This window comes from Galleria mellonella, unplaced genomic scaffold, assembly GCF_026898425.1.
Source record: "Galleria mellonella isolate WM207_F2 unplaced genomic scaffold, CSIRO_AGI_GalMel_v1 utg33, whole genome shotgun sequence".
Classification (NCBI taxonomy): Eukaryota; Metazoa; Arthropoda; class Insecta; order Lepidoptera; family Pyralidae; genus Galleria; species Galleria mellonella.
Genome location: NW_026442079.1, coordinates 11,628,592 through 11,640,944, shown reverse-complemented (window position 1 = coordinate 11,640,944; position 12,353 = coordinate 11,628,592). Strand labels below are relative to the sequence as shown.

The window sequence follows — 12,353 nt, the reverse complement described above, 5'->3', positions numbered from 1 at the left end:
GTATATTCCTTTTTAAAAGGCCGGCAGCACACCTGCAATGCCGCTAGTGTTGTGGGTGATCATTGGCGGCGGTAGTCACTTACCATCAGGTGAGCCGCATGATCGTTTGCCTCCTGTGTTGTAAAAAAAAAACAACTGTGTAAATCGCATTCAATTTGGTGCAGTAGTTTTTAGATATATATATATATATATATATATATATATATATATATATATATACACATATATACCTCCTGCTATATTTATTCTAAGTTGAAAAAAAAATATGAAATTCACCGTGATGGAAACAACAGATAAATACCTCTGACTACTCTATTAGGAAAAACAGTCGTTAAAAACTTTTAAAAGATAAAAAGTCATAGAGAATATTTGTTATTTTTTTTTAGTTTTTACACATTTCCTTTTGCATTTGCTACATGTTAAAAACTTGACTAGTTTAAATCGGCAGCATTGTTTCATATCTTAGATTTTTTAGGCAAACCCCTCCCAAATAGGAGGAGGCTTAAGATCAGCAGTGGACAGTTAACGGCTGATATGAATGTAGGATGAATTGTTTAATATTCGACGTATAGTGTACACGTTAACGAAGAAATGCGATCTCTTTTAAGAAAGGGCGTTACGTTTAATTAATCGACCAGGATGTTGTTTCAATTTAATCATCTATATTAATTTTACATATTACGAGTATAACACACCTTCGTTATAGAAATTTCACAGATCCGCAACAAAGCGATTCGCTTCTTTGCTTCTAATGCAATCTGCTAAGAAATGGACCGCTCTTTCTGCTTCCGTATTTCCGTAAAAATATTTTTTTTTTATAATTGGGGGTGCTTTTGTGCAGGTGGGATACCTGTTCTCGCTATTTGATACAGGTGGCGGGATGCCTGCTCTATTGGACATATTGAGTATATATATTGGGGGTACAAATTAGGAGGCATAAAGTAAGTAAAATAGACAGCCTAAGACTGTCACTGAAATGATAGAGTGGCCGGCTTTCGATTGGGCAACTCTAATCATCTTTGGGTCGCCCATTTGACGGTCGACCGATCACCAGCCGTCAACTGTGGCACGGACGTCTATAATGGGTTAAAGATGTGCAATATATAACGTGGAATTTCTCCAAGTCGATGATGAATAAGTGTTTTCTGGATAAGCGCTCTTTATCTTAGACCTTTACATTATTATCACTATCAGGTGGGGTAAGATCAAGCGTAAACCTATCATGTAATAATAAAAAAATTATATAGTTTTTGTTTGTCTTTTAAATTATAATTATATAATAATCGCACAGCAGCCAGATATTGATATACAGTAAAAGTTCCTTATTTACGTTTTTTTTTTATTCTATTTTTTTTTTTTATTTTTGTTATTTTATTTATCGCGACTTCAAAATTGCGACCCAATTCCTATATTCGCGGATCTAATTGGTATATATTAATAAAAAAGATTCTGTGTCCTTTGTAATGCGTTGGCAAATGGATTAATAAAAAAATAAAACTGACCTACATAACTACACTTAAAGTAGTCAAATGCTGTCGCCGCATCAGTGGTTCGGCTTTTCTATATTCACGGTTTCTATATTCGCGGTATATTTACGGAACGTATACCTCGCCAATAAAGAGCTTTTACTGTATTTAATGATAAACTAGATACATTTTCTATATGTTGTTCAAAACTTTTAAGTTTGTAAAATGAACCTACGGCTCACTACACGTTTTGGGATACTGTAAGTGTAGTGAGTAATTTATAAATAAATGGTGTAGGTATATTTGTTATAATGAAAATACTCGTATTGTTGTGCCAACGGTCTCGCTACTCGAACTGTCGCCTGTGTGTGGTCCATCATGCCTTTGAAAACCGCCCACCCAGCATCGCAAGTGTTTATTTTCGTTGTTTGTAAATAATTCTGAATTAATATATCCAAACAATGTAAAGAAAGATATTTTTGCTCATATTTAAATTTAAAGAACAATTTAATATTTTTTTAATCTTTTCTGTAATTTACTACATTTCTGCAATTTTACATCATCATGTCAACTGCCCATTGTCGAACATAGGTTTCTTCCTTGGGAGATTTTGCCAATAGTTGCCACGCTTGGCAGGCGAGTTGGCAACCGCAGTAAGGGTTTTAGAGATGTTTTAAGAAGGACGCTGCTGCCCATCACTCGACCATAAATTTCCCTTAGTCGCTTCTTACGACACCTACGGGAAAAGAAGGGGTAGCCTATTCTATGCCGGGATAGACACGGCTATAATAATATACTTCTAGCCATTTCTCATGGCTGTTCCTGCATAATCAATATACATATAAAGTAACTTATATACTAAGTACCATGACGTTCCGTAGTTTTTACGTGAAAGAGTAACAAACATACTTCCTTACATACTTTCGCATTTCTAATGTTAATAGGATATTTTTTTTATATTTTTTATTTAAGACTTTTAAATTTTATTACATTCATACGCGTAAAAGGCATGTACAATTAGGTTACGGATGGTTGTACCTAGTGACCCTGAAATATACATAGATAAGTCCCAAGCGTTATCGTAGTTATTCCCATTATCGGAAGACGCATCACCTTTTATCTGTTATCACGATATATCCGATATTGAAATTTGGACTTGTATTTATTTACTAAAAGGAAACACCTGTATCCTCCCGTTACTATGGGTATGTATATTTAATATGGAAACGATTTGTAAAAAAATTAAGATCCGAGAGAGCTTCCACATTTTTTTAATAGGTATTTGTCGTAAAATAAATAATACTGTAACGCGAAAACTTCGCAAAATCTAAACCGATTTTGATATTATTTATTACAATCGATAAGTGTTTGCTATTGATAGAGGGCCGTTGTTACAATTGACATTACATTTTTCATCAAATATACTTTGTACTTATTATATATTTACCTGCGTATCGCGACAGAAGGCGCTTTAATTGTATTTATTATTGTTATTTATTATAGTATTATTATAACTGTATATTTATTCTGCTATCTTTAATTGTAAAGATTGATTTAGGACATGTCCTGTATATTGACGATAAGCACCGAGCTTCAGGTCTTGTTTTATATTACGCGATAGAGTTCTTGCAGGAATCTTCATTTCTCGCGATAAGATTTTTTGCTTCCTAATGGGGTTTCGACGAATTCTGGCTTTAACAGCATTAACAGCCTTTGCTGTTCTAACAGCACGCGGCCACCCCGATCTTTTCTGGTCTTCGAGAGAGGAAGTGTTGTTGTATATGTTGATCGTATGATATACGAACATACGGCTGATACCAAGCTTTTGAAGTGTTTGGAATATGACCGACGGCTCCATACCCACTTTGTGCAAGGCGATCACTGCAATCCTATTTTCTTTAACACCCTATTCCATATTGTAATTTGATAATAAACACGAAAGTATATGTGAAATGGCGCGAAATTGAAAGGAGATTTTAAAATAATAAACGTGTTCCAAATTCAAAATAATTAAAAATATAAAAAAAAAAGTTTTTATGTAACAGTATTTAGGGCCAGACTAGTTATATATATATACATGTGTATATATTCAAAAACATTGCACAACAAAGGAAATTGTTTGGAAGTCACAAAGAGAATGCTGTCAAAAAATACAGAGCCACTTCCTTTTTGAAGTCAATTTAAAATAAAATATTGCACCAAACTAAATATGTTTTCATCTCCATATTTGTTTAACGGGTGCCAGCTAAACCTTGCTCATCCGTGCGTATTCAACCCCGTTCCTAGCAATTTTGGCTTTTAGCGTTCAATTATAGTGCAATATTGAGCTATTTAAATATTTTTTTTTTAAACGCTTCAGTAATTCAAATGATTATTTGCTACATGCAAATAGATATAACGCGACAAAGCTATGATAATATTTACACGATCGGGGAACGGCAATAATTTATAACCATTTTGTGTTACTATACACACACTTTGTGCACTAATGCACACGATTTCAATTTAGCTGTTGATCGATGACATTTGTTGTTTGTACAGTTATTTTTTTTGCAAAATACTAACTGTCATCCTCATCATTATAGGGCCTGTATTGTTTATTGCTGAACATAACCTTCACATTTCTCCACGAAGTATAATCCTGTACCGTTTGGGATCATACTCTTACTTTATATAATTTAAAGTGACAAAAACAGATTTCTACATTTAAAAAAAATAATATATAGCCTATCGCTGACAATGTAGCTTTCTGTAGTTAAAAGAATTTTTAAAATTGGTTATTTAGTTTTTTAGTTTATCCATTACTTTCTTTTTATAATGTCAATTAATATAGATAAATATTATTGTATTTTAATGTACTACCGATTTAATTTACATGTAATTTAGTCGAGAAAGCTCGATTACATTCGGGACTATTCGGGACTTATAGTCTTGTGCGGCTGTGACGCGAACGCGATAATAAAATCATGTCTACTTATAAAACCTTTTACAATAAAATAATATTGTGTTTATTGATAATTATCAACTTGATAGATAGGTATTTATTATCCCTTTATCTATGGTAATTATTCACGTCAACAGTTCACAAGCAAGCAGTCGATTAATCATATATTTATATTTATGATTAATATATATATATATATATATATATATATATATATATATATATATATATATATATATATATATATATATATATATATATACATTGTTTATGCATTTATTGAACGATTAAAGAAAATCCTTTAATTTCAAAGTTATAATTGGGAAAGTTAATTACTTATAATGTTATATTTAACTGTCTACATTTTTAGCCACCATTTCGTACGTTTAGACTTCAGAAGTGAAAAATAGTCCATTTGACCCATCACGATAAAAAATATACCAAATTTTAAGTTAGACCTTCAGGAATAAAACTGTGCAAACTGTATTTATTGCATTATAAATATATGGACAGACATATTTTGTAAAAAAATATATATTGTTTTGTCTCCTATTGCTCTTATTAAGATCCCTTACATATATTTTTTTAAATATCTCTCATGTACAGTCACCCTAAAATTTTAATACATTTGTTAGATAAAATAGTACATTTTTTTACATTGTATCCGATCGTAAATGCTCTTGTCAATGATGAAAATAATTATTATTATTTGACTGTAATGACAGAGGGGGAAGTCGGGCATTTGTCGACCTACTTTTGTTAGGGAATGTAACACTCGGTATTTCATAGAGCATTCCCTTTCATCCTCACATCAGGCGGTTGCCTGGTGAAGTAACAAGGTGGGCTTTGTCTTCCTCTCGTGAAAAGAGTTCCATTGCTGGCTATGGCATGCTAATGGGTTGCTAAGGAAATTTATTTCTAAGGAAAATGCCTCCTGCATCTAATTATTACTAATATTCTAAATATGAAATTAAGTTTGTTTGTTACTTTCTTACCTCTTAACAACTTGTTTTATTCTCTTTATGTGAATTTTTTAGTTATTTATGGAAAAATAGATAATAAAAGTAATTAATCTGATTTACAATAATTGGTTCATTTCCTGTTATGTCAGATATAAATATACTAGGTAATAAATGTTTTCGAATGTTACATTTAGCAAAAGAGAAACAGTCTTTACCATAATTCCAATAGCCGATACAGGGGGAAAAGGTAATGGGGTCTAACTGCACCCTTGCTAGCAATACACCCTATCAGGTCGACCTCCACTTGGTTCCCCTGGAAACCATAGTGAGTAATTCTAGTGTAATTCGTCACGATGGGTTAAGTGACCTACCTTTTCATTCTCACCTATCATACCTCACTGGTGCCCTGCCAGCGTATACCATTAGCGCAGGCGGGGTTAACATTTCATTATCATCCATTAAAAAAAATAGCCGATACATATCCGTGACTAACAACTATTAGGAATTAAAGCTATGATCATATTTATTTTTGACAGACTTAATTAAAAGGAGAAGAATGATAATGTGGTTGTAGTTTTTCACATTTCTCGCTTCAGAACCGAAGAAGGAGGAAACAGAACCGATTTGGAAAATTATTTTTTATTTGAAAAGTTTAACTTTCTGAATGATCTCATAAAATATTTATCGAAATTTATTATTGGTTCAAATTTGTTTTTTAAATTAAAATAATTGGCGGCGTGATAGCCGGGTCGTTGAGTTTACTAAAATATGGATGAGCGCAACGATGGCTGGCTCATCCGTAATATGTTAGCTGCTCGTCAACGGGTGCTGCCCGTGGTAACTGGTCTGCTCATGTTTGCTTGTTTAGTTTCCATTTAATAATTCATATAAATAAAACATAATTCTAATTAACATATAGCCACAGTATCCATTCATATATAAAATGATTTTGTACATAATAATTTCAAAAGAGTAATTGCTGAGTTTCTCGCGAATTATTCTTAGCAAATAACAACAACTCGAGCCCAGCAATATAATCATAAAAGTTAACGATTTAGACTTGTAAACAAGTCTATTTGTATAAAGATTAATTCTAGTTCGATATTATTCTAAAAACTGGTTTATTCTAAAAACTTGAATGAAGTCGGCGCCATTTTTTTATGCAATAAAATGTGCTTGTGTTAATAATCTTCTCTAGACATAATTTATTGCTGTAAACATAGTAGAAATACAGTGTGTCTACAAAGACGCGTTACTACGGAGCATCTATTAGTTTGCACGTCGCGTCGTCCACACCACTCCGCGGATCAAGTCGGACTAACTGAAATTGCAAAGAAATCCCTCTAGCGCCAAACGCCCCACCCTCCCCTAATTGCGGCTTGAGTGTCGATTTATTTGCGAATCATGACCTTTTATAAGCGGTTAATGACGGATTCTTAGCGAGGGTTTTGTTTCTTTGTATTTATAAAGCTTTGTATACATTTTTCGTGTTTATATTAGATACACATTGGTACGTACGTTATGTGCATATGTTGTAATTAATTAATTTGTAATTGAGTACTCATTTAATATAAATTAAAAAAATATATTTATAGACGAGATGTATTTAAATTTATGAATCCAAGTGAAAGAAAAATATATTCATTGTTTAATTTTTTTTTTACACAGCACTGTAAGTTGCCAAGTGACAATTTTTTTATGTGACTTTAAATTAGTTTAGAACATTTAATATAAATCGAGAAATGACGAAACCTTTTTTATACAAATTTTAATTAGTTTACAATTTTTTTTTGAATTTATAGTACTTAGTTTAATAAGCTATAAAATTTTTATCGTTTTTTTAACCCATATTTCGGGGAAAATATTCGCAAAATATTTCGATTTCACATAATAATAAGTAATGTTAGCTCACATTGTAAAAGTCTGCTTATTGTATCTGCCCATCCCATAAACAAAAGAAGCGGGAGTAAGCATGTGAATAATACTAGTAATATTTAAAATCATTAAATGTATTTAAAAAAATTACATTGTACTGTAAAGAAATTTTTCTATAACTAGTAACGACATCTATGTTGTAATTTTGGCATTACATATTTAAGGTAGAGTGTCCTTACTCTGAATATTTCAGGACTCTCACTGACTTGTCTATTGTTTTAATGTTCATAATCTGACACATATTATAGGAAAACCTCACTGTATCTCAGTTTTGTTGTATTTATTTCAACAAATGAACTTGTAAACACATTTTATATTATTGTAATTGGCATTACAATGTGGAGGTCACGAAAAATGTTAGAATAAGATCGTTACTTGGGCGGAGCTTCTGGTAGCGATTGACCAATCAGTACTCACTTATTAAGTTTATACCTACTCTTTCGTACGCATATCTATAACGGCGTAAAGACGGCCCTTTATGTTTTGTTTGTCTCCCTCATTCCTCTTTATACCTCAGATTTAATATTTAAGGACTGTAGGTATATCGCGACGTGGACAATGAACGGACTTTGTGAGTGCAATATAAAATAAACTTTAATGTTTAAAGCATAGAGTTCACTGACGTTTCACCTTTCGTTCCGTGCAGTTCCGTGCGTACGGAGACACGGTCCGTCATAGGAACGGACGGCCGTCGCTCATCAAATTAATTTATACTTATTTATAAATAAAAAATAGAACATTCAGAGTTCTTTGTAAACTGTACTTGTAATGGTGAACTTAATATATGATATTTTTTTACGCATTTTAAGTTACATATTTGACTGCCCACCTTAAGAAAAATGCCCACCGTCACCTGTAAAGAATCTTTCTCTCTCTTCTCTGAATTTCTCAGTATATCTCTAAACTCTATTTTATTGTTAGCAATATTAGAATCTTACATGACATAGGGCGAGCCTACCGCGGTCACTCAGATTAGTTTAGTTTGTTAACGATGTTTCCCATCATAGGCAAGTTATAGAATACTGTCGATCAGATTCGAACTGACGACCTTTGAAATCACTAACATACATATCTGTCACGCCTGTCTCCCATTAGGGCAGGCAGAAACAATGGAACGCCAAATGCTTCGATTCAAACAAACCTCTTTTGCTTCTTCTACATTCGTCAATCACGAACAATTTAATAATATATATTTTTTTTTCAATTTTCAGCAGTCGATCGCAGGAGATCTATACTGGGAGGGCGAGGAGGACTCCTCAAATGAATTCCTGGAGGTGAAAGACACGGACACTGGCTTAGGTAGCCACCTACGAAGATTGAAGCGGGATTTATTTAATTTCGGTATTTACAGTAAGTTTATTTCTTTATTTACTATCATCTTCAAGCCCTTAGATGAACAAAGGGGAGTTTTGCCAGTATTTGCCACGGTTGGCAACCGTAGTTAGTCTTTAGTAATGTTTTGAGAGGGAGGGCTGCTGCCCATCCCTCGCCCTTCCTTAGTCGCCTTTTACGACACCTACGGGAAAGGAATTATTATTAATATTAATTATTATGTAAGTTTCACTTCAATTATGAACACGAAAATTCGTGAGTATATTTGTGTATCTGGATGTTTGTTACATTACAACGTAAAACTATTGACGAGATTTAAATAAACTTTGATGCATAGATAGTTTATATTCTAACCTAATACATAAGATAGTTTATATATTGATTCACGCATGCAGAGCCGCGTTTTACAAATAGTTATTTATAATGAATAATGTTAATGCTGACCAAATGGGGGGATGGGATTATTTGTAATACGGACTGCCAGTTCCATGTGCTAGCAATATATCCTGTCAGGTCGACCTCCACGTGGTCCTCCCTGGAGACCATCGTGCTGAATTCCAGGTGTATTCATCACGATGGGCTAACTGACCTATCTTTTTATTCTCACCTGTCATCCCTCACTGGTGTCCTGCCAGGACCTGCTGCCAGTGCCTGCTGGGGTTCCCATTCCATTATTATCAATAAAAAAAAAATGCTGAACAATGCAATATACATTGTACAAATATGGACTTAAATAATTGATAATATTATGTTTGTAATAATTGTTTCATTTAATTTTTTTTATTTATATACTTTTGTACATTCATTTTTTGAATATACATATATTTTATATTTCTCTAATCATACAATTTCAGATCCGTTTTTCTCACCAACAACGGAACGGGTCGAGCCAGAACCTGTTACCGATGACAACGATGACGATATCTTGTAAGTATAATCATCATGTATATTATAATATCAATCATAACATCATCAATAATTCTAATTACCAGAGGGAGACTTTGTACAAAATTCGTTTGCTTGGTCACCTCTCTCCTACTCTTGTTTCTACCGTGAATCAGTTGTGTTTGCATGGCTGTGTTTCGATTTGAAGGGTAGGATATGGCAGTAAATTTACAGGGTACAGAGGAAAAACATCTGAGTCCTCAAGAATGGCAACGCATGGGGGGTATCATGGGTGAAACAGTATACTCTATTATGTCCATGGTACTGCTCATGTCTATAGGTGACGGTTACCACTTTCCATCAGGTGGGTTTGCCATTTAAAATTGCAGAAAAAAAAATGCTTCAATAAAACCTGTACTTACTTAACCTTATATTATATTATTGTTATATCTACCGGTAACTATCCACTGCCGAACATAGGCCTTCCCAATAGGGCAGGTTTGGCGTGAATGCAATTGAAAATGGCGTGAATTTACTGGGTACAGAGGAATAACATCTGAGTCCTCAGGAATGGCAACGCATGGGGGGTATCATAGGCGAAACAGTATTCTTACTCTGTTATGTCCATGATACTGCTCATGTTTATAGGCGACGGTTACCACTTTTCATCAGGTGGGCCGTCAGCTTGTTTGCCATTCTAAGTTTAATAAAAAAAAAAGGTTTTGCTAGTAGTTACCTCGTTTAGCAGGCTGGTTGGTAACCGCAGTTGGGCTTTGATGTTTTAAAAGGGACGCTGCTGCCCAACCCTCGTCCATTAACTCTGTATTATATGTAAATGCAAAACATGGTAAGGATGTAGAGACGGATGATTGTCACTCTTTCACGCTTAAATGGCTGGACGGTTTTAAATTGAATTTTGTATATCGAGAGATTACTTTATATACTGTTTCAAATGAGTAAAGTTGCGGTAAACACTTAATGGCGCCTTAATAGATTAACCAATTTTTATGATGTTTTATAAATACCTAGTGTAGGATAGTGAAGGATATAATATATTTATTTTTTTTTATACTACTGCGGCGACAAACAAGCATACGCTCCACTTGATGGTAAGCGATTACTGTAGCTTATGAACGTCTGCAATATTAGTAGCATAACGCGCGCGTTGCTGACACTGAGAAAACCTCTTTACTTCTTTTTTAAAGAATCCCATGTTGTAGTCTTTTAGAAAAATCTCGATAGGGAGCTCGTTCTATTTTCATTTCCATTCATTCTAATCTCGGTTAGCTAGTACATAAATAAATATTATTGGACATATATTAAGTGGCGCCATCTACATAGTTCCAAACTAAGTAGAACAAGTACTATAGGTACTAAACTACTAATAGATATACATTTTTGAACCAATTTCAGAAGTACGAAAGAAGAGAAAGAGGCACTTAATTAGTTTTTTTTATATTGTTTATTTTATAACTTTGTCAATTGTAAACTAATTTGGAAAATTCATTTTTTATATGAAAGGGTATATTTACATATTGGCCTCATAGTAGTTTTAATAAAACTGATTTAGTAGTTTAGTTTTTAAAATAAAATAACTTGTTTCGCTAAAACTGTAGTTGGTTTCTTTTGTGGAAAACAGTTATAAATTATTTCTATACATGTTAAAAAATGAAAGTTGCCTATTACCCTATTAAAATGCTAGTCCTCTTTACTATAATTTCCTTTGCTTTGCCTAAATTGTTATAATTATTTATTTCGCGGAGCTAGAGCTGAACTTATTTCGTCAACTGAATATTCAATATTTTATTATGAACATGATTGTTTCTATTTTTCAGAGACGAAGACCGAGACGGCTCGGGTTATGGTCGAACCTATGAACCGGACTCTAAAGAAAGTGAGTATAATTTTTCTAATGTATTAATTGACCATTATCGTACGATGGATGGATTGTTGTGAGACGAGATTGTACTGTGTCACCAATACTCTTTCTCTGGATCAGGACCTCTTGACAGGAGATTAAGAAAACGAATCCCAATACGGCAATGCAAGAGAAGGAAAAACCTGTACCCAACCGCGTAGCCATAGAGATAATAATAGGTTATTTTACCATTTCACCATTCGTCATCGACAGAGAGTATATTCTCACACTCTAGGCTTAGAATAGTTACACACTGTGCGATTTGAGAGGAGCTTCCTTCCGCAAATGCTCAGGTTGAGGAATGCCGGGATTGTTCCTAGAGACAAGCATAAAGTTCTTTAAAATGAGCGTAATAAAGTATCTTATTGGTCGGCAAAGCGCGCGTAACATCTTTATTTTTTGGTGTTACAGGCGTTAATAGGCTATGGTAATCGTTTATTACTAGACTGGCCGTGTACTTGTTTGCTCCCACAAAAGTATAAAAAAAGGCTAAATATATTTTTATATGTATGCCTAGTTGTATAATCTGGTAAATGTAATTTTCATGTAAAAATTATTAATACCGCTCAGAGTATGCCTTTAGTGTTTTAAATGGTTACGAACTACGTGATGCACACTTATAAGCTGTTCTCCATATTAGTTCACCAGAAGAACAATATTTTTTCGTTTATTTTACATTATAAATTCTCTATTTAAGGCACGTCCCTGGTCGCGTCCAACTTCGGACACAAGTCTCCCTTCCATCTTTCCATATTTTACCACTTATATTATCCACTTGGTCCCGGCTCGCAGGCGGGCAGGTGGATGTCATCTCATATCTTCTAGGTGGTCTACTTCTATCGCGAGTATTAACGTTGTATCTCATCTCAAGAATCTTTCTCACTCAATAATTTTGGTTGAGCTCTGTATTT

General features: G+C 33.7%; 1 protein-coding gene across 11 annotated transcripts in view; it reads left to right on the top strand.

The window, feature by feature from the left end:
* LOC113516875 (basement membrane-specific heparan sulfate proteoglycan core protein) overlaps positions 1–12,353 on the top strand; it is a 279,082-nt gene that overhangs the window by 75,789 nt on the left and 190,940 nt on the right. For all 11 annotated transcript variants that reach the window (XM_031911661.2, XM_052896558.1, XM_052896552.1 and 8 more), the window contains exons 2-4: positions 8,519–8,657; positions 9,494–9,566; positions 11,360–11,418. In XM_031911661.2, the coding sequence (XP_031767521.2) occupies positions 8,519–8,657; positions 9,494–9,566; positions 11,360–11,418 (271 nt within the window). The remainder of the gene's footprint in view (positions 1–8,518; positions 8,658–9,493; positions 9,567–11,359; positions 11,419–12,353) is intronic.